At 39.0% G+C, this 27349-nt stretch overlaps 1 protein-coding gene across 4 annotated transcripts in view; it reads left to right on the top strand.

The window, feature by feature from the left end:
- Nucleotides 1–27349, top strand: part of ubr3 (ubiquitin protein ligase E3 component n-recognin 3) — a 120736-nt gene that overhangs the window by 89371 nt on the left and 4016 nt on the right. For all 4 annotated transcript variants that reach the window (XM_067443213.1, XM_067443211.1, XM_067443212.1 and 1 more), the window contains 8 exons: nucleotides 3459–3564; nucleotides 7969–8069; nucleotides 13968–14092; nucleotides 18399–18506; nucleotides 19598–19723; nucleotides 21560–21736; nucleotides 23565–23774; nucleotides 23867–24006. In XM_067443213.1, the coding sequence (XP_067299314.1) occupies nucleotides 3459–3564; nucleotides 7969–8069; nucleotides 13968–14092; nucleotides 18399–18506; nucleotides 19598–19723; nucleotides 21560–21736; nucleotides 23565–23774; nucleotides 23867–24006 (1093 nt within the window). The remainder of the gene's footprint in view (nucleotides 1–3458; nucleotides 3565–7968; nucleotides 8070–13967; nucleotides 14093–18398; nucleotides 18507–19597; nucleotides 19724–21559; nucleotides 21737–23564; nucleotides 23775–23866; nucleotides 24007–27349) is intronic.

The raw sequence follows: 27349 nt of genomic DNA, 5'->3' as shown, positions 1-27349 counted from the left end.
GATAAAGGTTCGGTCCTGCTTTGGAAGCAGCCGGTGAGTAAAACTGCTTTAAATGTCTGTGCTGTTGGCTATCGTCGCGTGAGTAAACATCAGTAAACGACACGATCGCGCGCTTCGTCATTCAAATGCGCTAACGGACTCCATTGTTGTTCTATGTATAACGTTACACTAGTCTGACGTGCTAAACCGTTTTGCTTTCTACTGCTAAGGTTTAGTCGCATACAATAGTCCATAAACCGAATCATGTCCTCATAAACTGCGAGTAAACACACACAAATGTTGACAGGGCACTAAATACAGTACATACCACAGAGACGGTCGTCCTGATGTTGCTGTTTCTCCTGTTCAATTTATTTCAGCCTCCGAATGATTCTGGATCATTATCTATTAGCTGAGATCGATAGCCATGAGTTTCTCTCCACGCTTGAGGACGTCACCGTCACGCTTGGGTGTGCTCGTCATTCTTTAGCTCCGCCCACACGATACGCCTCCAGGCGCTCTGTTTTTTTCAGGAAAGACTCGGTACAGCCCATATTTCTTTTATAAATATAATAAATCTAAAGACTTTTCGGAGATATGAAGGATGCAATACTACTCTATAGGTACTCAAGATTGACATGAGATTGACTGAAACTGAGTGTTTTCCCCCCCCCCCCCCCCCCCCTTTAAGACAAACCCTGTGCAAATTCATAAGTCAACACCATTGCTGAGTATTTTCTCTTTAAAACTGCAGTGAACCAAAGACACTTAAAATCACCTGGCCACCTTGTAGCCAATCTCGTCACAAGGGGTGCCGCTTCAGCATATTAATAACTGCTGAGAAGCAGGGGAGTCTCGAGAAGCCAGGCTACCCCGGTATATTTTTCTGTTAAAGGATTACTTCCGTGATTTAGCATTAAGCTTTGTATTTAAACTGGGTCATTAATGTAGTAGAAATGTGAAATTATTTTTCAATTTAGTGCTTTCTAGACTGAGAAAGACAGAAAATGTATTTTTGTCTCGTGGGGATGAAAGGCAACAACTCCCAGAATGCTTCGCTGCCCTACGAGGCCACTCCCAAAGCCACCGCTACTGGATCACTGTGACTGGATCACTTTCCCCACCATGTTCATTTTCATAAAATCAGTTCAGTTAGAGAACAGACACTACAATTAAAAATCTCAACGTGTCTGTTCAATATAATGTGATTGAGCCGCTGAGGGAGTGTCACAAACGCTGCAGGAGTCAGATTACGAATAAGATGAATGAGCTTGTGATGAGAGCTGAGGTAATCACGTCTGCGGCAGTCATTCACAGCGCGTGTTCAGTCTGGCGCGTTTTCAGTTCATGCCTTTGGAAACTTAACTTTAATAGGAATTAATTTGAGAAGTTGAAACACTCACTTTGCTCCGCTGGTGTCATGACAAATCCTGTCCGCCTATGAAACCGTGTCCGCTGGTAGCGGTTTTAAATGCTTGATCAAAAGTTGTTATACATGGTTCTGGACAAGCAATTGTTTAAAAACAAACTATGAATTCATTGCCATACTAAGTACACGCATACACACGCAAAACATTTATTTAAAATATATATTTGATTGCTATGGGAGCAAAAACATGTTCTGAATTATTTTGACTGATGAACTAAGTACCAATACAAAATCATGACATAGTAATGTACCTATAATGTAAATAATAAAGAATAAAAAAACAAAAAAAACAGCAATATACAGAACAGGTGCACCAAAAAAAAAAAAGATTATATACGAGATATGCTTGTATATATCTTATATGATTATATAAGCACTTATAGCTTCAGTTATATACTACTAATATATGAAACATATGCTTTGTAAGACATTAAAGACTATTTTAACACAATTTAAATTTAAACAGCAAAAATCAAAATGTGATTTTGTAAGAATTGTAATCAGGCTCTGAACAGATTACCTATTAAAATTTCTTTCAGCCAATAGAATCGCTCTGGGGGTCCTTGCGGACACAATTTCATAGGGGACATGATTTGTCATGACACCGGCCGCACCGTTTAAATGAATGCCTGCAGCGGCAAGCTGAGCTGTCAGTGCGATCTCCCACCGGGCATGTGTGGGTTAAAAACATGCGGTAATAGTTCCCTCTGCTGGCTGTAGTCTTTAGTTTCTGGCTAAAAAATCCTTAGATGAGGCAAACTGACGTAACCCTTTAATGTAAAAAATCAGGTACCTTTAACAAATTACTGTTTTAATGATCTATATGATATATATAACACTGAACTATGTGCCTTTCTCCGTTGGCATTCTAAAGCTGCATTCTCACTACCAGCGACTTTGTCTCTGCATATTGCCAATCGCTGGCGGTGAGGTCGCTAGTGGGCGTTCCCACTACTGGTGGTTGCCTAGTAAAGTTTGTTGCTACAAACAAACATTTTGGAAGGAAAAGTCTAATATAAATGGAATTAGTACATAAAATGCCTATTATTAAAGATGAACGAGAATTGCCATGAACGAAATGCCATCACGGCTATTTATCTGCAGTAAAATGGGAAACGCCGCTCTACCTGGGCTTACGAAACCATTCAGGCTTGGATGTTGAGTAATACGGTATGAACACGGTGACATATCATCAATTATAGAGCTTATGCTGGCTGCTAAAATGAGTGTTGTGGCACAAATTAACATCACTGAATAAGAGACAACCCTTCGCCGATTGTCTTTTTATAAAGATTTATTTTCTTGCAAGAAAAGAGTCACAGTCATAGAGCCATCTGAATGTCTGATAACTGAGTTGAATGTCCTCTTTTTGTCTTCTAGAAGAGCCTTGTATGAGTGAGTGGAGGCAGGGCTCATTTGCATATTCATCACTCCTGCGTACTAAATAAAGCAAGGGTGTCGAGTTACATTCAAGCTGTTTAAGGCATGAATACATTTTTTTCACAGATTTTTTTTTTTAAATAGGTAATTTTGGTGATTTATAAAGATAAGTTTTAAGGGATGAAATTATTGACTACAGTAATTATATTTCACAATATAGTTGTTTTTACAGGGTTTTTTTGCAGCCGGCATTTAATTGTTCACTAAAGCTTACAGACCCCAAGCAGTTAACCGTTAGTGATTATGCAGAATATAAACTGCAGAAATCGTAAAAGTAATGAGATTACAAACATAGCCTCATGTTTTTCTCCTTGTCATCAGTCTTGAAACCTCAGTCATTTGGACGAATGCGTTTAGTTTTGTTCCCAGCGTCGGGCCTGTCTGTCTTCCTCAGAGTGTGTTGTAATCTGTCTGCCGAGGTGAAGTTGCAGGGTCATCGGGCTTTGCTTCTGCTGGGCACAGCATGTGTTAAAGGCATTGATATGTGTGTAAAAGGACACGTTTAATATCTGTCACTTCCTCCTACACAACTAGAGGCTTTACGCTAACTCCATTTATCACGTTTTACACACACACTAACCTGCGTGTGTGTGCGTTCTGTGCGTTTCAGATCAGCTGTTTCATGTGCTGGCCATGCACATGCGTCTCTACAGCATCGATTCGGCATACAACCCCTGGACCAGACTCACACAGAGCACGCACAGTAGAGAGACTGAGTGAGTACACACACACACACTGTATTAGGGAGGACGTGTCATAGACTTCCAATGATTTTATATCAGGTTAATGATGTTTTCAGTGACCTAACACAACCCCTCCCTTAAACCTACACACCACAGAAACATGTGCAAAACACTCATTTTACACAAAAACATCTTCATAAGCCTAATATCGATTTAGAAGTCTTTCTAAAGTAAAGACCAGTAAAATGACCTCACTATTCAGTTGTCATAAGATTTCACAATGTAAGTAAGGATATTTGGAGGTTATAAAGTATAGCCAAACCTACACACACACAGTCTTCCTGAACTGGTCATGGCACAGCAAAATATTTTTAGGTTGCGTTCACACTTGTAGTTCGGTTAGTTTGGTTCGTTTGGTCCGGACCAAAAAACAAAAACAAAACGTATAGTCCTGGTCCGCTTAGCGTTCACACTGGCATTTTTAACAGCGAACCTAGAGTTACCGAACCAAAGGCATAGGGAGACACTCACAACCTGATTGGTTGGCCTATATGACGTAGGAGCTCGCTTACCGAACATTCAAAACAATGCTGTGTGCCGGATTAAACGCCATCATTTTATGCGTGTACCCTACATATGGCATTATTTTACCCGCTGAGAACTTATGAAGAGCTCATAAAATGTTCAAAACATTCAAAACAGCAGCAGGATTTCCTCCGTTGTGCAGAAAAGAGACGGCCGTTCTGTCGTCTGCACCTGCTAATAATGGGCAGCACAGGTCCTTTGATGAGAAGAACCAGGTGTGCTTTTTGTGTGTTTTTTCTAGCATTTTCGAAACATGCTCGTCGGACCAAATATTGATGAGGCACTTCCTCTGTGCTCTACGTTTGCCCTCTAACGTTAACGTTACTCATTTTGGATACACCGATCTTTCCGCGTCGTCAAATCAGCTGACTCTGCGTCGCATCTTGTGACATTACGTCTGGTTTTTGGTCCGTTTCCATGTCTTTGGTCCATGTTGCGTTCAGATATCAATCTAACCGCACCAGAGTTCGTTTGGAAGCGGATGAGACCCATCTTTTTAGCGGTCTCGGTCCGCTCGTTTGGTGCGCACCAGAGTTCGGATGGCAGCGTTCACATATGTTCAAATGAACCGCACTAACCGAGCAATCGCACCAGGGTTTCGTATTAATCCAACCAAACATGACAAGTGTGAACGCACCCTTAGAGTTCAATCCTTTTTATGTAACGTTAAATTTCTGCTCTCATGCTGTAGAACTACACTACCCATAATCCTGAAGAGAGATCCAGACATCAGAGAAGTTGCTGTAATTATGGCATTTAGACTAAAGAACTTGTGTGACCACTTACTACCATTGATGCATTGCCAGTAAAGTCATTGAAGTTAAATTGCATTAAATTTATAATTTATAATGTTACACAAGATTTCTATATTTTAATATAAATGCTGTTCTTGTGAACTTTCTATTCATCAAAAAATATAAATAATTTGTTTTTATTTATTTCAATATTGATAATGTTTTATTTGATAATAATAATAATAATAATAATAATAATAATTGAGGCCGTTCTTCTAATGAATCTCAAACGAGACTGGATATTGATAAAGCTGATACACAGTATTTCTGCTATAAATGGTGTTTTCTAAAAGAAGTATTATTGTTACTCTCTTTGGCTTTTTTATGGTGTCGTCTCTCGACTGCTGCTGCATCTTTTTGAAAGCGAGAGAGAGAGAGAGAGAGAGAGAGAGAGAGAGAGAGAGAGAGAGAGACACTAGAGCAAATGGGGTTTCCATAGAGACCAATAACGGCTGCATCTCGCAAATTATGGTGTGCAGCACTACATTTCATGAGTGCTGCGATTTTATTTTGAGGGTTTATGGCAGTGTGGAGGTTACCGCTCATCATGTCTTCTGTTTAAAAGGCACTTAACACTGTCAGTCTGGTTAAATGCCCTCATTTCTCTTTTGTTATGGTGGTAAGACAGTTTTCACCTGTGCGTCTCTCAGGACCGTTAGCCGGGCTGGACTCCGACTCAAAGGGGAGGCAGCTGTGGTTATAAATACCTTGTTAGGGGTTTTTGAAGGAAAACTCTGTCACTACAACCCTCAGGCACTTTCGCTGAGCTATTAATACAGCCATTAGAATAAAACTACTGCTGTCCCTGTTTCTGCCTGCTCGCAATCACTTGTCAAACAGAAAAAAGATGATCTGAGGGTTGTGTTTGGACGGTAAAGTCACTGAATGTCATTGCATTCTGGTAGCAGAATATGAAAGTGTCATCTGCACTCGAAGGCTGCACAAGCTTTTCTCAGAACGCTTTGCTCAGTGTTTTTTTTCCTCAGCTGCTGGTGTTTAGTGTGGTTTTTACTGGATGTGTAGTCGGTTCTCCTCAAGTATAGGTAACCGCAGACACAGATAATTACATTTACTGTGAAAGTCATCCACTAAATTAACAAATCAGACAATGTCACCATGTTTTACTTTCAACTTTTTGTGAAATGTTAAGAAAATGTGCTTGTTGTCAGTCTTTTGCTTTGTTTTACGTTTTGATTCATCATCAAATGTAAAGACATACATTTAATGTGTTCATTCATGCATTTTATGTTCCATTTTATTTGTTTTTTGAAAATAAAAAAATGCAGAACGTTTTCTGTAATGGGTATGGTTAGGGTTAAGAGAGAGAATATACATTATATTGCCAAAAGTTTTGGGACTCCTGCCGATACATGCACATTAACTTAAGGACATCCATTCTTAATCCGTAGGGTTTAATATGGAGTTGGCCCACCCTTTGCAGCTATAACAACTGTTCTGGGAAGGCTTTCCACAAGATTTATGCGACTTATTGACCATTCTTCTAGAAGCACATTTGTGAGATCAGGCACTGATGTTGGATGAGAAGGTCTGGCTCACAGTCTCCGCTCTAATTCAACCCAAAGGTGATCTATCGGGTTAAGGTCAGGACTCATTCCTCCACACCAAACTCGGCTCATCCATGTCTTCATGGACTTTGTTTTGTGCACTGGTGCACAGTCATGTAAGAACAGGAAGGGGCCATCTCCAAACTGCTACCACAAAGTTGGAAGCTTGAAAATTTCCAAAATGTCTTGGTATGCTGAAGCATTAGAGTTAATTTCACTGAAACTAAGGGGCCAAGCCCAACCCCTGAAAAACAACCCCACACCATAACCCCCCTCCACCAAACTTTACACTTGGCACAATGCAGTCATGCAAGTAACGTTCTCCTGGCAACCTCCAAACCCAGACTCGTCCATCAGATTGCCAGACAGAGAAGCGTGATTGGTCACTCCAGATAACACGTCTCACTGCTCTAGAATCCAGTGGTGGTTTGCTTTACTCCACTGCATCCCACACTTTGCATTGCACTTGGTGATGTAAGGTTTGGATGAGCTGCTCGGCCATGGAAACCCATTCCATGAAACACTCTCTGTTCTTGAGCTCATCTGAAGGCCACATGAACTTTGGAGGTCTGTAGCTACTGACTATGCTGAAAGTTGCCGACTTCCGCTCACTGTGGAAATATCCAAAATCCTTGTCCTTTTCGGGACACTTTTTGGTCCCCACGAGGAAAACCGCTTATAAATCAAGTAATTTTTTGTTGTTTGTTGTTGAAAATGTAAAACGTTTTCTGTACAGTATAAAAATCATTGTCTATGAAAACTCCCCATAAAACATGAAAACACAACTGATGTGTTGTGTACTGGTGTATTTGGATAATGACATGGGTATTACAACTTCCTGTGTCCTCATAGACCAAATAACTTAAAAAAAAAAAAAAAACATACCAAACAGTGTTATTTATGTATGTGTGATGGGTAGGTTTGGGGGTATGGTTAGTTTAGGGGGAAGGGTGAAAATATACAGTTTGTACAGGATGGGTTATGGTTAAACCATTACACATACAGTATGGAGAGTCCCTGTTAACCGGGTGTGTGTGTGTGTGTGTGTGTGTGTGTGTGTGTGTGTGTGTGTGTGTGTGTGTGTGTGTGTGTGTGTGTGTGTGTGTGTGTGTCCACATTCAAACACCATTCGTTGACACTGTGCACAAAAGCTCAGTTTAGATTTTTGCTCTAATGGACATCACTCAGTCCCACACACTCAAATAGTCTTAAGTAAATACATTTTCTGTTTTCTTTTTATATTTTAATTGTGGTCTTTTTTATGTAACCTGCCTACCTATTTCACATTTACAGTAAAATTCCTTTGAATATTCGCCCACAGTGATGGCCCTGCTTTTACATGATGATTTAAGTTGTGCTGTTGTGTGGGCTAGATAGTGTCATGCACCTACGTTACAATTTAAAAAAAATATGTTTTAGATGCCTGCTTTTTGTTTGTAGTGATCATGAGTTTGTGTGTGTTACTGTTGTATGATTCTGTGTTTTGTGTGCAGGTTCTGTGATGATGAACGTCCTGAGGTGCCCATGCTCTTTAGAGACGTCCCGTCCCTCCTCATCATCTTCATCCTCACCATGCCTCAGCCTTTACGCAAAGGTAACGCAGACAAACACAAACAGAAACATGAAATCACAAATAATGTTCATGTTCAAACCACACAGTAAATGACAAAGAAAGACCTTCTTAATGCCTAATTTATCAAGTAATGCCGACAAATTAACATTTAATGATAAAAATGTGATTTCAAAAAGAAAAGTCTTACCCCCTGACCTGGGGCCGGTTGCATAAACCACTTAGACTAGTCTTAAAAGTAAGTCATCTAATTTTTTTCTTTAAGACTGGTCCTAACTTTTTTTTTTTTAACTGTTACATAAAATGGTAGATCAGTTCAATTTGAATGAGAAAAGTAAGACTGATTACATTTTGACTAATTGCTAGTTGGACAAAATAGTTCTTAAGACACTTCTTAACATAGTGGCTAAGTTTATGCACCTAGCCCCTGTACGTGAACTAAAGGCATTTCTTTCATCACATCAACTCCAATTTGATGTACCAGCTTAAAACAAAAAAGTTAAATGCAACAACCAAAAGTTGCCGTCTGAACTTTATTTATATAGACCAATTAAATTTAAACGATGTATAATGATGTGAGTGATCCTCCAGAGTTTGATTTAGCTATATTGTATTTATAGCACAGCTGCCACAGTGATTTGGACACACGTGAGCACACAAAGGCAATTAAGAGATTTAAATATTGGTCGGTATTGTTCTATTAAGATATGGAAATGCTAGCAAGAGTAAGTGGTAATCCAAAAGTAGTAATGAACAATATGATGGGATATCGCAGGTGTAAAGTCTAAAAGTTTGATGCTTGGGCGCATGTTCAAAAGTAATTAAGAAATTTTGATAATAGTTAATTTTTTTTAAGCAAATCAGTGAAGAAATGATCTTTGCCTTAGGTGAAAAATAGGCAGTTGTCAAAGAGTCGGATGTAAGTTTAAAATTTTCCAAATTTGTTTAGCAGTCCTTTAACTCTTTCCTCGCCACTGATGGAATTTTCTTTTTCTTTTGTTCTTTGATCAACATTAAAGGGGGGGTGAAACACTCAGTTTCAGTCAATCTTGAGTACCTATAGAGTAGTATTGCATCCTTCATATCTCCGAAAAGTCTTTAGTTTTATTATATTTATAAAAGAAATATGGGCTGTACCGAGTCTTTCCGAAAAAAACCGAGCGCCTGGAGGCGTATCATGTGGGCGGAGCTAAAGAATGACGAATGCGCACAAAGCGGTGACGTCCTCAAGCGTGGAGAAACCCATCGCTATCAATCAGATTCAGCTAATACAGATATGATCCAGAATCAGATCCGGAGGCTGAAATAAATTGAACAGGAGAAACAGCAGGACGTCCGTCTCTGTGGTATGTACTGTATTTAGTGGCCTGTCAACATTTGTGTGTTAACTCGCAGTTTATGAGGACATGATTCGGTTTATGGATTATTGTATGCGACTAAACCTTAGCAGTAGCAAGCAAAACGGTTTTGCACGTCAGACTAGTGTAACGTTATATAGAACAACAATGGAGTAACGTTAACCGTTAGCGCATTTGAATGACGAAGCACGAGATCGTGTCGTTTACTGATGTTTACTCACGCGACGATAGCCGACAGCTCAGACATTTGAAGCAGTTTCACTCACCGGCTGCTTCCAAAGCAGGACCGAACCTTTATCGCTGGGACCGCTCCGTCAAAAACACACTTCTTTGGTATGATTTGGTGAAGTCCTGTGACAGCAGTAAACGGTAGAGATCCACTTTTGCGACACGACTGAAGCGATGTTGTGAAGTTTCCCATCATTTCTGCGTTCAAATCGGTTCAAATGCAGCGCTGCCTTCCCAGAATGCTGTGCTGAAGCGTTGAAGTCACCCATAGGAATAAAGTGGATCTGCAGCTGAGAGTTTATGAGAGTTTATGGCCGTGCATTTCCTCTCTCGCTCTAGTCACGCGCAAAACTTTGTCTATGTATAGGATGGGAATCCAAGTCTTTAACAGTGTAAAAAGCTCAGTATGCATGAAACAGCATTTCACCCCCCCTTTAATGATACAGACAGCAGCTGGTTTATTAGGCTACTGTCACTTTAAGAACTAAAAAAGGATAAGAAATAATAATTTTCACACCAAGAATGATAACTATATTAGCGTCCACACCAGTGGACGATATCATTCTGTATGAGATGATGTTTTGTTATATACTTTAAATGCTCAAACTCTTTAAAGCAAGATGTATTCTGATTGGCTGTCAATGTTTTTATAACTGGAAAAAAATCTGAAAGTGATTCCAATATAATGCTGTGCGGATACAACAGTGCCGTTATCCCTATAGTTTTGGTGTGCGCTCTGTTTCTTTTATAATTAGAAAGATATTTTTTAACTGCAGTGTTTCCCCTACAATGTATTCCCAGCGCCGCTGCAAGCTCTTCACATAATCAGTAATATTTTGGGGGAAAATCTGTACTTTTTTTCTGTCAACTTTTACTTTTACTCCACTACATTTCCTACATAAAATGTATACTTTCACTCCAATACATTTTCCCAAAAAAAGCATTTTTGTTACTTACTACAAAATAAATTCGGAAGACTGCAAGCGTGTGCAAACAAGTGCTTGCGTAACCGCGGTGAGCTTGTGGCCGTTGCTATAGCGACTGACACGTGAAACTGCACGCAGCAGAGCGGGACACTTCAAAAACGCATTTAAAACAAAACGGTATGTACAGTACGCTTTACTATCACTATAAAGTAATTAATTGTTGACTAGATGCTGTATTAATGCAATCGAGGCGGATGCTACCATTAGTAACTGTTACCTCAAGCAGTTAAAACAATATAACAAAATCACACGCAAGTCTGAAGTCACTTTTGCTACCATCTAACTTTATTTGCACTCTTTTATATCCATCTGGACGCTTTTATGCAGCGAAGTGGCATATTTGAAGCTAGTGATATGAAGAATCAAACTGTATCCTCACGCAGCTGACAGAAACATATAAACAAATCAGAAACTCATTCCTGTTTTTAACATCACTGTAGTATATTTTGATTAGATAACCATCAAGTGTTCCACAGCAGAAGCAAATAAAGTTTGTGAGCGTGACTTTTCCACACTGAATAGTGATTTTAATCAGATCCATTATTAATTTATTAAGACATATTGACATGATATCAGTATACCTACAGCCCCTGCCACATTAAAATCTCTTCATGCAGTGTTTGTATTTGCTGTATTTCTAGTTGAAGACAGACCTGAGAAATAGGCTACAAGGACAGCAGCTGGCCACATGCATGCGTGCCAGCATTAATGGCCCTCCCACAATAGCATTCAATTACCAAAGAGCCTTAGAGATCTATGAAAAGCCCAGAAAAATTAAGTGCTCACAGATTGGGTGTGGCCTTTGCCATTAAGATAACATTTTAAATAAATTGTAAATAATCTTTTTCTGGGTTGTGCCGTTTTATTTTTCCCTTATGAATTTCTACCAATACTGTAAATAAAAGCTGAAAATGAACACAAAAGACATCAATGGCACATTTAGTTATTTGAACCAATTTTTAAAGTATTGTTTTATCATTTGTTTCAATGCAAAAACAAAACAAAAAACATTTCTATGCATTTTTATCTAAAACTCAGCTCACACACTTGATCCTGAGAATGTCGTCAGTCATGATGCACAAGGCCAGCCTGCAGAAGACACACGAGGAAATGACCATGATGCTCTTTGCGGCAGTAAATGTGCAGCACTTAAGAAAAACATCTTCCTCTTTCCCCTCACACACTTTCCCCTCCACATGAGTTTAGTCTTTAGATGGGCCGGGACTTGATCACTGATCATTGATCGACTCTCAAATAAGCATCATGGGTTTAGTCATTGTGAGCAGAGGATCAATTCGAGTCCATCAGTGTGAGGACAATAAAGCTCGTGTTAGAACAGAAACAGGCAGTGTATGTGTTAGAGAATAGCTTAGTGCTGTCACAAAGACACTGGTGTGTGTGTGTGAGGCGTCATTGTTTCTGGTGAGGAATGTTAATGGAGTGTCATTGTCTGAATGTGTGTGTGTGTGGCTTTTCATCACACAACCGGTCTTAACACCTGCTACATGAGCACAAGGGCTAATTACCCTCTACCAAAAAATCAGATGTTCTTTTTCAGTACACGGTCACATGATTGATTTTTGTGTCTTCACAAAAGACCCATGATTCTCTTGAAAGCTCTGCCGTCTATAGAGCTGTTTGAGTGGGTGTGTCTCTGTGCATCTTGATATTGGAACCAACGCTTTTATTCAAGGATGCAACCGGCACTTTTATGTTTGGGAGGACCAAAGTAAAAGTTTAAGAATTTACTATAGAAAAAAAGACCTGCTGTTCCAGTTATTTCCCTGCTTTTATCCATAGACTTTAGTTATTACAGTAGTCTAGTCCACTTCAAATTGTCCTACTGTCTCAAGGTATCAGGCCACATTTAATTTTCATATTTGCGTTCTGGTCCACTGGAAATATATTGAACAATACATTTTCAATGTACATTACTGTTCAATATGTTACATTACTGTACAAAGTTGTTTTCAAAATCGCTAATAATCATAAATGTTTCTTGAGCATCGAATCATCATTACATATTAGAATGATTTCTGAAGGATCATGTGATACTGAAGACCAGTCGGTGTAATGATGCTGAAAATGCAGAGTTGCAAAAAATAACATTTTAAAACATTAAAATAGAAAACATTTAGTTTAAATTGTAGTAGTATGCCACAACTCACAATACTGTTGTATTTTATCATCAAATAGATGCAGCCTTTGTGGCAAACTTAACAGTAGTGGTGTTTAACACAAATGTGCACAATACTATGACATGTAGCATATATGTTAATATACAATATATATTGACTCCTGTTTCACAGCTTTGTTTTCATTCACCACGTTAAATATGCTGTCTACTCTGCTTCATAAGACATTTACAGATAAGGATGTAACTACTGTTCTCTATATAGATCAGTGGATATAACCTGTAAAATGAGCGAGGACACACTCATCTGTCAAAGCACGTGACAGTGTATGTTAAACGCTAATGCATTCGCTTGAAGCTTAAAGTTAGATTAACAGATTAATTGTTCACTCTAAGGTCTGTAATGTGTGCTAAGAAAGTAAATGGGGTCAATTTTGATTTCATAAGGACTTCTAATGAATTCTCATGTCTTGGATCATGTACCATGGATTCCTCCAGCAGCTCACGCCATTTCCTCTCCACTATTTCTAGATGTATTTGTCCATAGAAATGCGTTATTCAGTGTCGTATTTTGGTGAAACTGGTGGAAGTTGGTGGCAGACCCAACCCTTTGATAATGAGAATCGTTGTCGATTATTTTCATTATCGATTATTAACGATTTTATCGACTAGTTGTTCCAGCCTTGGAATCAACCTCATTGGTTATCGCAAGCAGATTGATGTGTGATGAATGTTTATTGTGAATAAACGCCCAAGTTCAATCTAGTCATCATATAAAGTGATCGTTTGGCCTAAACCTCTCAATTCATATGGATACGTTTCATAATCTATGAACTTTTTGAAGAGTCAAAGTGGTAATTGTGTCAACGGAGGGATAGAAATCACTTCATTTGTGTTTAGAAGATGAACGACTGTCTAAAGGGTTTTTAAAAGCGACATGAGGCTGAGGGAAATGCATTTTTTTTGGTTGAACTAACACTGTGATGAAATGTTTACTTATAATGTGCAACAGTCGTAATCTTCTGAAATACGAGTGAAATGGAATGTTTTTCTCTCATCAATTTAATAAAATTAATCATGAACAGTTTGACCACAAACATTTATTAAAGTTGAAATCGATTTTAACTTCATGTTGTGTTTGAATGCGTTTTAAACAGAGGATAGCACATATGAGTGTTGATGATGAGCATGTTGTGTGTGTTGTGTTTGTGTGCAGAGCACTTCACGTGTGTGGTGAAGGTGTTGTACAATCTGCAGTACACACAGGCTCTGGCCGCTCTGTCCATCAGATTCAGCCGTGAGGAGAGACTCGCCTGGAGCAACACAGGAGCTGCCAAAAAGGTGCGGTCAATGAGTCACACATCACACATCGAGCCAATCACCACGATTTCTAGCCATACATCAGCCAATTGACTTTGACGATTGATTAACCACGCCTACTGCTTTTCGAGGGCTGCTGCTCTGTCCGTCAAACAAAATGACAGACTAAATGTCCTTCTATGATTTTGGAATAAATTACTTCAAATGCAGTTTATCATTGTGTAAAAGTCAAAAAGCCCAAGCTTTTGTATCAGGTTATGTTAAAACAATAAATATAACAGTAGAAGATGTGAAATTAGTGGAATAACCAGAGGAAATTACTCGGGTGTCAAGAAGTCAAACAGGATAAATGTGTTGGTTGCTGAATCAACCAGGGGTAAATGTGTTTTTTGTGTTTTTTTTTCTTAAAATAGTTCACTTTGGCTACATTATGTATTACTTAGCAGAGCACAGAGATGTTGAGACTATTTAGCATCCTTTTGTTTTTCAAATAAAACCAAATAATCCACACATAAGATGAAATCAACAAATGCCTTCGCTCCCCACATGAATCAATGAGCCTTGACCACCCATGACCCTCTGGCCGGTTCTCCACTGTTCCTTCCTTGGAGCACTTTTGATTAGGGGTGTGCATTGGCACTGCCTTCACGATTCGATTCGATTACGATTCACCAGGTAACGATTCGATTCAATTCGATTCTACGATGCATTGCGATGCATCAATATTCTACTGCACACAAAGCAAATTTTTCATCAGTCATGAGGCAATACAAGCAGATATTAAACAACAGGTTGTATTGGCTGCTATGTGTCTCCTGTATCTTTGACATAAAAGTTATTAAATAAAATAAAATGTAATTAAATAAAATTAAATAAAATGCAATTAACCCTTAAATGCATGAATGTTTCACCAAACATTCTTACATATTCAGGTCGTTAGCGACCCAGATCTATATTTAACATGGACAGACCTCTACCTGTCGTGATAATATATAAAACTCCTGATTTTAGAGTAACAGCTACAGAAGAATAAAATAAAACCTATTTCGTTACCTTTTGGAGCTTGGAAGGGTTCAGTTTGAGCAGATGTTTAAAACCATCATCATATGACCTCGTCAGAGTTTACCATTATATTCAGCATCTGCCTCATATTCGCGATCTCGAGCATATTCTCCAAACTCATTTTCAACGTCTTCAAAATCAATATTTTGATCACTGACAGCTTCTTGACCACATCCATCATCAAGAGACAGTGACACTAACATATGATTGTGTTTAGTACTTGCTCTCTGAAGTAAATCACTAACCCATTTCAAGTTTTGCAGATTATAATTATTGTTTCGTTTTCTGTCAGAGGTAACTATGAGTGAAACGTCACTTCATCATTGGGTATCAGACATTGCCACCTTGTGGAATAAATGTGAATTGCACATAATCGATTATGGCACTTTGCCGCATCGATGCTGAATCGTTCATGCCCCGCATCGCGATGCATCGCCGAATCGATTATTGTTGACACCCCTACTTTTGATAGAGACTGACGACTGCAGACCGGGAACAGCCCACAAGAGCTGCAGTTTTGGAGATGCTCTAACCCAGTCGTCTAGCCATCACAATTTGAACCTTGTCAAACTCACTCAAATCCTTTTATAATTGCCCATTTTACCTAGCCTGACAAGCCAGACCCACATCAAGATGTTTGGTCTAGAAACTCACCATTGACAGCTCAATCCGAGGGGCGGGATAAACGGTTGTCTTTCAAACTCCCTCTGCACGCGATAGGATTGCGCTACACCAACCAGAGCAGCGAAGGTGAAGCAGAGCTTGTTGACAGATTAAACATTCACCGTATCCGGTCGGCTAAACTCCGAACACATGTTCCCTTTTTAAGAATGACTTCAGTGTCGTTCTTTGTTCTTTTCTCAGAGAAAAGCTTAACTCCAAGTCTTCCAGAGTCGTGGTCAAAGCTGATTCGAAAGACCGCCGTTCGCCAGTTTCTGTGTTTACTAGAAGCACACAAACGCAACTCGGCCATTGTCATTATGGCCCCGCCCACCGACTCTTTACACGATGTGATTGGCCCGGCAAGAGTTAGGCGATTATAGCTCAGAAGTGTATTGAGAGTTGCTAGACGACACTCGCGGCAGATTAGATTTGCTGCCTCTAGGGTGCGTCTAGATTTCTAGACTACATTTTTCCTGCTTCTAACACATCAACATTGATGACAAAATGTTCACTTGCTGCCTAATATACCCCACCCACTAACAGGTGCCGACATGAAGAGATAACCAGTGTTATTCACTTCACCTCATAATGTTATGCATGATCGGTGTATGAAGTTAATTAATATTACTCATTAATTATTTGAGTAAGTAACTGCGTCACCTTAAAATAAAGTGTAATCAAAGATGTTGCCTAAAAAAGCAGGTTTGTCTGTGTTTGACAGTTTTAGAGCTAATTGGGCAAAGTGACTGACGGCAACCAGGCTTTTCAGTGCAGCGATGTAGCATTCAACAGATCTTTTGTTATGGGTGTGGGTACATACATTGTTTAGAATTATCCATTTTATAATGATTAAAGGGGGGGTGAAACACTCAGTTTCAGTCAATCTCATGTCAATCTTGAGTACCTATAGAGTAGTATTGCATCCTTCATATCTCCGAAAAGTCTTTAGTTTTATCATATTTATAAAAGAAATATAGGCTGTACCGAGTCTTTCCGGAAAAAACCGAGCGCCTGGAGGCGTATCGTGTGGGCGGAGCTAAAGAATGACAAGCGCGCAAAGCGGTGACGTCCTCAAGCGTGGAGAAACCCATCTATCTCAGCTAATACAGATAATGATCCACAATCAAATCTGAGGGAAATAAATTGAACAGGAGAAACGGCAACAGCAGGACGTCCGTCTCTGTGGTATGTAAGTTACTGTATTTAATGGCCTCTCCACATTTCTGTGTGTTTACTCGCAGTGTATGAGGACATGATTCGGTTTATGGACTATTGTATGCGACTAGACCTTAGAAGTAGCAAGCATACTGTAACGTTATACACAGAACAACAATGGAGTAACCGTTAGCGCATTTGAATGACGAAGCACGCGATCGTGTCGTTTACTGATGTTTACTCATGCGACGGTAGCCAATAGCAGAGACATTTGAAGCAGTTTAAGTTAACTCACCGTTGAAGCTTTATCGCTGGGACCGCTCCGTCAGAAACACACTTCTTTGGTATGATTTGGTAAAGTCCTGTGACAGCAGTGGCGTGTAAATCCATTTTGAGACGCAACTGAAACGATGTTGTCAAGCTTCCCGTCATTTCTGCGTTCAAATCGGTTCAAATGCAGCGCTGCCTTCCCGGAATGCTGTGCTGAAGAGTTGAAGTCGCTCGACGTCACCCATAGGAATAAAGTGGAGCGCGGCGCCGTTCACGGACGACTGGATCTGCAGCTGAGAGACTGTTTACAGCGTGCTCTAGTCACGCGCGCGCGCACCCTACCGGGAGAAGAGCCCGTACGGCCCATACAAGGACCTTCCGCTCTTATTAACGTCAAATAGACCCATACTCGAAAAAAACTCGCCGAAACTTGTGAGAAACCGGAAGGAGTATTTTTGACACAGAAATACTCCATCAAACGTCCAACATTAGTTTTTGAAACTTTGTCTATGTTTAGGATGGGAATCCAAGTCTTTAACAGTGTAAAAAGCTCAGTATGCATGAAACAGCATTTCACCCCCCCTTTAAATTGCACATTAAGACCCTTAAGATGAGCTAATTGTATTATTTTGTTAAGCTTATTTTATTTTTGTGTTATTGGCCCTCAGTCCTGTTTGTTTAAGGGGGTGATGGCAATAGTGTTCAGATAACCCAGAGCGAGGAGCTACTACAGGAAATCCTTCAGATAAATCGCACTCAGAGCTTTTCATTAGCACAGAACAGATCATTAGCAATGCTTCTGCATTTCATTACATTTGGTGTGGAGGGGCTTTATGAGAAATAAATGGACTAAGGTGAAGGTTTCATGTCATCCGTCAGACTGCTTTAATTCACATTTCTCTCTCTATCTCTGTCTGAAACTTTCATTGCTTTTGCGAATTGCTGACTACATTTAAAACAACTTACAGGGTGTTTCAAATCCTACCAAGTTTCCTTTCTAGACTGCAGTTTTGGGTATTATAGATGCATTCAAATGTCCAATCTATTTGTGGTCACCAACAATGTTGTCTAGACAGTCAGCTCACTAGGTTTTGAAACACAGCCAATATACAGTGTTTCCATTCAGTTAGTGCATTTTTGTTTTGTTTATTATATTCAATGTGATTTCAATATGCAGAACACGCCAAACTCTGACAAATCATGGGAGTCGCTCCTGGGTCACGTGATCTGCGAGCTGACGAAGGCCAAAGATGTGTACGACACAAACTCTGAGGACGCATTCATGGTGAGTCACCGCAGTCAATACAGAACGCTTTTTATTTTACACCGTTATATTGTAATCTTTTCTGGTTCTGACAATTATGATTTCAAGTACAAGAAATTATGAGATGACCTAACTAAACTAATTTTGCTAATAATTTGATTAGCCGTTGACTAAACTTACAAAGCAAATTTGTTGGACACAAAATTATGGAGGTCATTACATACAATTAGTTACTTACAGCATCACTAGTAAACATTTGTTTTAGAGAAGAAAATAAAATAAATCATTTTTTTTTTTTTTGTCATCTTGTATCAGGATACATTTACAGTAAAACAAATTTAACTTGTAACATTTTACACAACAAATCTTAGATAAAATTTAAAATTAGTTGTGTACTCTACTATTCATTATTTAAAGTGTCTTTCGCTCACCTAATAATACCTAATAATGCCAATTCTCCATATTACTGTTTTTACTGTTGTTGTATATGTATATGTTGTTGTATATTTTTTAATCTTGTATATATGATCAACAATACAGTAAAAACAGTAGTAATATGAAATATTACATATAAAAACAATACAAATTTCTACTTTAATAAGTGTTAAAATGCAATTTTCAGCATCATTACTCCAGTTTTTAGTGAACATGATCCTTCAGGAATCATTCTAATATGATGACTTGATGCTCGAGGAATATTTTGTATTATTATTATCAATGTTGAAGACAGGTGTGTTGCTTAATATTTTTGTGATAGAAAACCATGATAGATTTTTTTTCAGGATTATTTGATTAATAGAATGTTCAAAAGAACAGAATTACAATAATTTATATAAAAAATAATAATAATAATAAAAATATATTTTTAAGCAACACTGTATCATCAATACATGGAATCTTTATATAGAAAAACACAAAGTTTCTTGAGAATGAGCCATAGAAGAGTTCATGATCTATTATGTAGTTATTATATAGTATACTGGTGTTTTACCCGAAGCTTGTTCTTTCAAAGCAGATCATCTCTGAGGGAGATCTTGTGTGCCGCGGCTGTTTATTATCAGGGCTTTCTGAACAGGGAATGAGCTGTTATTAATGATGTCTCCTCTCTGTAGTTGAGCTCCAGTGTGTGGTCTCCTCAGTCCATTGAGTTCACCCTACAGCAGTTCTGTCTGCCCTTCCTGAGACTGTCCTGTTTACTGCAACACCACCTGTATGGAGACAGCTTACCCGGCTGCCTGGTACACACACACACGCGTACACACACATGCACACATGTCTGGTTCAATATCTTTGTGGTGACTCTCCATAGACATAATGGTTTTTATACTGTACAATCCGTACACACACACACACACACACACACACACACACACTCACTGCCCCTGCCCCTAAACCTACCCATCACAGAAAACATTCTGCATTTTTACTTTCTTTAAAAAACTTCATCCTGTATGATTTATAAGCATTTTCACCCTCTCCTTGTAATACCTATGTCATACCCGTGTCATTATACACATTTGTGTCCTCATGTCACAAAAACATGCCCACACACACACACACACATGTTTGTTTCACTATATTAGTGAGGACATTACATAGACTTCCATTGATCTTATATCAGGTTAATGTGATATTTTCTATCCCCTAACCCAGCGTTTCTCAAAGTGTGGGGCGCGCCCCACTGGTGGGGAATAGAGACATGACAAGTGGGGCACGACAAACAGGACGAAATGTGTTAATTTTTTGTGCCCATCTCTATTAACCTTTTGAGCGGTCCCACATGGGATTTTTATTTCTATGCCCCTGAGAGTACGGACCCACATATGGGATTTAGAATGTTTAGTGACTTGACATAACTGTCAGATTCAAACGGTGGGACGCGCTTCGGCTGGCACTGAGCCAGATGCATACGCGCTCAGCTCTTGACATACGTCATGCAGTGTTTTCAACCGCATACTGTTTATTTTAGGTTTAATTGAATAGGTAACATTTAAATACACAAGTACTAGTAAAACAATACATTTAGAGTTTGTAGAATACACACTGGTGTCTTTGGAAGCAGCAATAACAATCCATTCAAATATAATTGGCCGACATGTTTTATTCATATCAGATACACATAGTGTAAGTAACTATAAAGTTTGCTCGATTCTTCTCCCAGTTCACCGGTCACTTACTTATTCCAGGAGAAGCTGATGAATATACGTACTGCAAATCCGATTGACAGGACTCTGAACTGCAGTGCATTTGTTCAAACGTGGCAGCGCCCATCTCACATTATAGATCAAAATCAAGATCATTTATAAAGGGGTTTAAATGGCAAAACACACCTACAATTGGATTATTAGACAGTTGATGACATGGTAAGCAAGTATGTCAATATTTTGAATAAAAAAGAAAAAAAACGTAATAAAAGCGATACATCTGTCATTCAGCGCTATTTTGATTATGGTGAGTCACGTGATAAACATGACGCGTTGCCATAGAAACATTAAGATGAAACGTTCTAAAATAACGTTGCCTTAAAAAAAACTCAGCTAAAATATTTTGACTGTACACATGAAAGGTTTAAATGTGATGTTAATCAAATAAATGTTAACAGGCAAACTTAAAGCCTAGATAATTACCATTTTGTTGGGTGATTGGGGACAGGTGGGGCTCCTGGCCCTTCCCTACCTCCAAAGTGGGGAATGGCAGAAAAAGTTTGAGAAACACTGCCCTAACCCAACCCCTATCTCTAAACCTACCCATCCCAGAAACGTGCAAAACAATAGATTTAAATAAAAACTTGTTTTGGCCTATTTTCTTTTTATTTGGCCTGGTTCAGTATCTTTGTGGGGACTCTCCATAGACATAATGGTTTTTATACAGTACATTCTATCCTCGTACACTGCCCCTGCCCCTAAACCTACCCATCACATGAAACATTCAGCATTTTTTTTGTTTGTTTTTCAAAAACACACACACACCTCTACATGGGGACATTGCACAGACTTCTACTGTTTTATATACAGATAGAATGAACCTTATAAGAGTTGATAGACTCGTGGCCGCCTCTCTCTCTCTCGTCACAGGTGGAGGAGGAGTTTTCTCTGCTGACCGGCTGTCTGAGTTTGACGGGATCCGTTCAGGCCGGCGGATCCATGAGCAGCGCAGCGCGTCTGGAGTGGAACGTCAGCGCTTTCGATCTGATTAACCAGTGGTGTTCAGAAGTTATCTCTCTGTCCAGCACACCCTCCCAGCAGTCTGTGGTCAGTCTCTGTTTGTGTCTAACCTTGTCTTGAACTAACCCAGCGTAACCAGCATTATTAACTTCGTATTTAATATTCAAGATTGCAGAGTAGGGTTTTGAACTAATACAATTTCATGCTGCACAAATTAAAGGGGTCATGACATGAGAAATCAAATGTGTGCCATTAAAACATCCTGCAAGTTTCATGGCTTAAATTGTCATCCTCACTATTAGCAAAGCGTTTAATTTGAACCCTTTGGACCCTAGTGCTAATTTGTGGCCCTGTGAAAGTTTGACTCGCTTTGACATTTGCTTTAAAGCAGATGGCTAAAGTCTGATTGAACTGAATTCAGCCCAAACTGGGCTACAGTAATATGTGAGCAACATCTACATAAAAGTTTGTAGTTTTGCGAAAATAATGTTTATGCATAGTTTTTGAATATCAAGTCCCTGAATATCAATGAGGAATGTGACAGAGGGAACTATAATGAATGTGAGGAGATTTAATGATTGAATGTACTGTTTGAAGCATATTCACATAATCACTTTTAATTTAAAGGAAGTAATCTGACTATACATTTTAATTTTTAATACGGATGTCCTACGAGACACAGTTCTCTTCTGTAAGTTGTACTGTAGCCGTCATATTATAGCCGACCTTCTGACATTCATATTTCGTTCTGTAACTGAAAAAAGCCTACATGATCCGCATCAGTCACGCTTTGGTAAAGAGCGCGACATCTAGCCTACTGTTTGAATTTTGGTACAAATTTAACAGGAAGTGGTATTACGACTATCAGTTTATTAATATCTCAGTCGTGCCCCCATCTTTCTGCAAAATGCTTACTGTTTAAGTGTAAAAAAGGGTTTGAATTTGTCTTTTGAAAGCATGAAATTAATGAAAAGATGGCTATAGGCCTTTTTTTTTTTTTACAGTTAAATTATTGTTATTTATGTTATCAGGGAGTTTTTTTATGTCACAAGCACTTTGTTCCTTCATGAACTGACTACCTCTTTGCACTTCAATAAAAAAAAAAAAAGAATTTGTGGTATTTGGCATATTTGTTTTTGCTGTCGTTTTCGGGGGTTATTTTTCCTGTAAAGATATCGAGATATATATCGTATATCGAGATATAGCAAAATATATCGAGATATATTTTTTGCTCCATATCGCCCAGCCCTAAATCTGACTTTACATTTTCATTTTTCATAATGATCAAAGCTGAATTTATTATCATTACTCAAGTCTTCAGTGTCACATGATCCTTCCCAAATCATTCTGATATGATGATTTGACAATTATATATGATAAACAAACTTTTCTTATTATTATGAATGTTGAAAACTGTTTTTTTTTTTTCAGCGCTATTTGATAAATCAAAGATTTAACCCAGAAGGTTCAATGTCAAAATACCTTTTCCAATCTTAAAGTCATTATGAAATTGTTACTGCCTTTTTACATGTCAGAGGGAAATAGCTTATTGAAATGTAGACTGAGACTTGATTTTGCCCACTGGGATTGAATGGATCATAGAAAGTGGGTGTTGCAAACACAGTGGAGGCAGATCTGAATGCAAGTTTGCAGTCAATTGTGGATTGAAACTCGATTGGACATTCATATTGCCCACCCTGTTAATAGTTTTAAAGATTACAAGTTTTATTTAAACAAAATAACAATGTAAATGGATAAACCATTTATTATAAGCACTGCACCATTCCATTAAAATGAATGGTGATTTCAGGATATAAGGTTTGTAGGTTGACTCAAAGTGAAAAAAAAGTACAAAGTGAAAAGAGTGTCTTTGATTGACAGTGAAAGTGAGTGATATTTCTCATTCCGTCTTCAGTCTCTGCTAGTTCAGGATCCGCAGTGGGCCGCTCCTCGCCTCCTGCACCTCCCAGACAATTACAACATCATCTTCCAGTACTACCACAGGAAGTCCTGCACCAGCTGTGGCAAGACCCCCAAAGACCCTGCGCTGTGCCTGGTGTGCGGCGCCTTCGTCTGTCTGAAGGGACACTGCTGTAAACAGCAGGGCGTCTGTGAGTGTGTGCTGGTGAGTGTGTAGCCAATGCTGAAAGCTCATTGTGAATGATCCTGACACTGATGATGTTTATTATATTAATTATATATATTTTTAATCCAAAGCACTCCCAGCACTGCGGAGCAGCGACGGGTATCTTCCTCCTGGTAAACGCCTCGGTCATCATCATCATCCGAGGCCATCGCTTCTGTCTGTGGGGGTCTGTGTATCTGGACGCTCATGGAGAAGAGGACCGAGACCTGCGGTAAACCTTTCGCTGCTCTGATGGACAGATAATTCATCTAGACTCCATTCTGAGGGGCTCAGTAGCAGGGCCAGAAGCTAAATCAGTTCCAGGGGCCACATATTCAAATATTTATATATAAAATATTGAAGTATTTCCAATATTCCATTTTTATTTTTATAAGGGCAATTTTAAGAAATAACGTATTTACAATTAAGGATTAACACACTGTGTTTTCTTTCACGTCACATACTTAAAGAGCACATAACACAAAGTTTCTGCCAATCTCATGTTAATATTGAGTACCTATAGAGGAGCATTTCATCCTTCATATCATCATACAGGCCTTTCCGAAAACAGCCGAGCTCGTGGAGGCATGCAGTGGGTGGGGCTAAAGAGACCACACACACACACACACACACACACACACGTTTGTTTTTGTGAAATGTGGGGACATTCAATAGCCGTAATGGTCTATATATTCTATTCCCCTACACTGCCCCTGCCCCTAAACCTATCCATCACAGGAAACATTCTGCATTTTTACATCCTGTATGATTGGTAATTGGTAATGTCCTCATATTTCACACTCTCCTTGTAATACCTGTTTCATACCCATGTCATTATACAGGGAGTGCAGAATTATAAGGCAAATTATATTTTTGAGGATTAATTTTATTATTGAACAACAACCATGTTCTCAATGAACACAAAAAACTCATTAATATCAAAGCTGAATATTTTAGGAAGTTTTAGTTTTTAGTTTTAGCTATTTTAGGGGGATATCTGTGTGTGCAGGTGACTATTACTGTGCATAATTATTAGGCAACTTAACAAAAAACAAATTTATACCCATTTCAATTCTTTATTTTTACCAGTGAAACCAATATAACATCTCAACATTCACAAATATACATTTCTGACATTCAAAAACCAAACAAAAACAAATCAGTGACCAATATAGCCACCTTTCTTTGCAAGGACACTCAAAAGCCTGCCACCCATGGATTCTGTCAGTGTTTTGATCTGTTCACCATCAACATTGCGTGCAGCAGCAACCACAGCCTCCCAGACACTGTTCAGAGAGGTGTACTGTTTTCCCTCCTTGTAAATCGCACATTTGATGATGGACCACAGGTTCTCAATGGGGTTCAGATCAGGTGAACAAGGAGGCCATATCATTAGATTTTCTTCTTTTATACCCTTTCTTGTCAGCCACGCTGTGGAGTACTTGGACGCGTGTGATGGAGCATTGTCCTGCATGAAAATCATGTTTTTCTTGAAGGATCCAGACTTCTTCCTGTACCACTGCTTGAAGAAGGTGTCTTCCAGAAACTGGCAGTAGGACTGGGAGTTGAGCTTGACTCCATCCTCAACCTGAAAAGGCCCCACAAGCTCATCTTTGATGATACCAGCCCAAACCAGTACTCCACCTCCACCTTGCTGGCGTCTGAGTCGGACTGGAGCTCTCTGCCCTTTACCAATCCAGCCACGGGCCCATCCATCTGGCCCATCAAGACTCACTCTCATTACATCAGTCCATAAAACCTTAGAAAAATCAGTCTTGAGATATTTCTTGGCCCAGTCTTGACATTTCAGCTTGTGTGTCTTGTTCAGTGGTGGTCGACTTTCTGCCTTTCTTACCTTGGCCATGTCTCTGAGTATTGCACACCTTGTGCTTTTGGGCACTCCAGTGATGTTGCAGCTCTGAAATATGGCCAAACTGGTGGCAAGTGGCATCTTGGCAGCTGCATGCTTGACTTTTCTCAGTTCACTGGCAGTTATTTTGCGCCTTGGTTTTTCCACACGCTTCTTGCGACCATGTTGACTATTTTGAATGAAACGTTTGATTGTTCGATGATCACGCTTCAGAAGCTTGGCTATTTTAAGACTGCTGCATCCCTCTGCAATATATCTCACTATTTTTGACTTTTCTGAGCCTGTCAAGTCCTTCTTTTGACCCATTTTGCCAAAGGAAAGGAAGTTGCCTAATAATTATGCACACCTGATATAGGGTGTTGATGTCATTAGACCACACCCCTTCTCATTACAGAGATGCACATCACCTAATATGCTTAATTGGTAGTAGGCTTTCCAGCCTATACAGCTTGGAGTAAGACAACATGCATAATGAGGATGATGTGGTCAAAATACTCATTTGACTAATAATTCTGCACTCCCTGTACATATTTGTGTCCTGATATTTCACAAAAACAAGCACACAGACACACACACGCACACACATTATGGCATTATTCCTGGATAACTTTTGATTCACTATATGTTTGTGTGGTTTACATTATATGCACTTACTCGCCAATTGCCAACAAAACACACATTTGATGCAGTTTTATTCACCGCCTGCAGTTTCTACTCATGACCGGGAACAAACACACACACACACTTGCAGAACTCTGTTGCTGCTCCAGAAACACAAACTGCATCCACTGTTTCCTTAATGCTGGGTTATTTGGGAAGCTGAAATATAGCAGTTTATCTTTCCCTCACAACCAGAAACACACTTCTTTAGTGACATTGATTTCGTGGCCAAAAAAACAAAATGACCGCTGCCGACGGCTACCATAACCCAAACGAATCTCGTTGATGGACGTGCGCAATTGTCCAGGAGAAGTGCCCATACAAGGAATTTCGCCTTTCACAAGTTATGACAACATGTGTTTTTACATCGTTTTAACTCATCGAAATAAGTTAAGAAATGTTACACTTTTTTTAAGTTATAAAAGATGCAACTCTTTTTTTTAAAGTCATTTTTACATAATCTAAGTTGAAATAACTTAAACAAGAACAAAAGTCGATTGTACTTAAACATTTCAGGCTGTGACTTTTTTTTTTTTTAGTGTACAGGGCCATACTCGGGGAGAACTTGCCATTAGACCTCTCCCCCTTAAACAGTTCCTACAAAATACTATAGGCTGTTAACGAAACGTGTTCATCAGCATCAATACAAAGGTGGAACAGAAGTGGCATCTGACATGGCATTTATGTTTGTTTATTTTTGTTTAAGGCCGCTTTGGAAGCATTAGAAATTTTTTATGAAGTTTAGAAGTTTTTTAATGTTTTTTTAACTAACTAAGTTCTTTTCTGCTAACTAAGGCTGCATTTAATTAATCAGAAATACAGTAAAATATGGTAATATTATTACTAGGGCTGTCGATTTAATGCGTTAATTAGATTAATTAGTTTGGGTAAAACATAACGTGTTAAAATTATTAACGCACTTGCCCCACCCCAGACCTATTAGGTCATCTTACATTTCATACAGATGATTGATGAAGAATATAATTCAGGGCAACAACTCTGTTCGAATGTGCTCGGTGCAAATACACTGCAGGCTCACCCTGGC

Source organism: Pseudorasbora parva, chromosome 5, assembly GCF_024679245.1.
Source record: "Pseudorasbora parva isolate DD20220531a chromosome 5, ASM2467924v1, whole genome shotgun sequence".
In the NCBI taxonomy this organism is placed as follows: Eukaryota; Metazoa; Chordata; class Actinopteri; order Cypriniformes; family Gobionidae; genus Pseudorasbora; species Pseudorasbora parva.
This window is presented reverse-complemented; position numbering and strand designations above follow the sequence as displayed.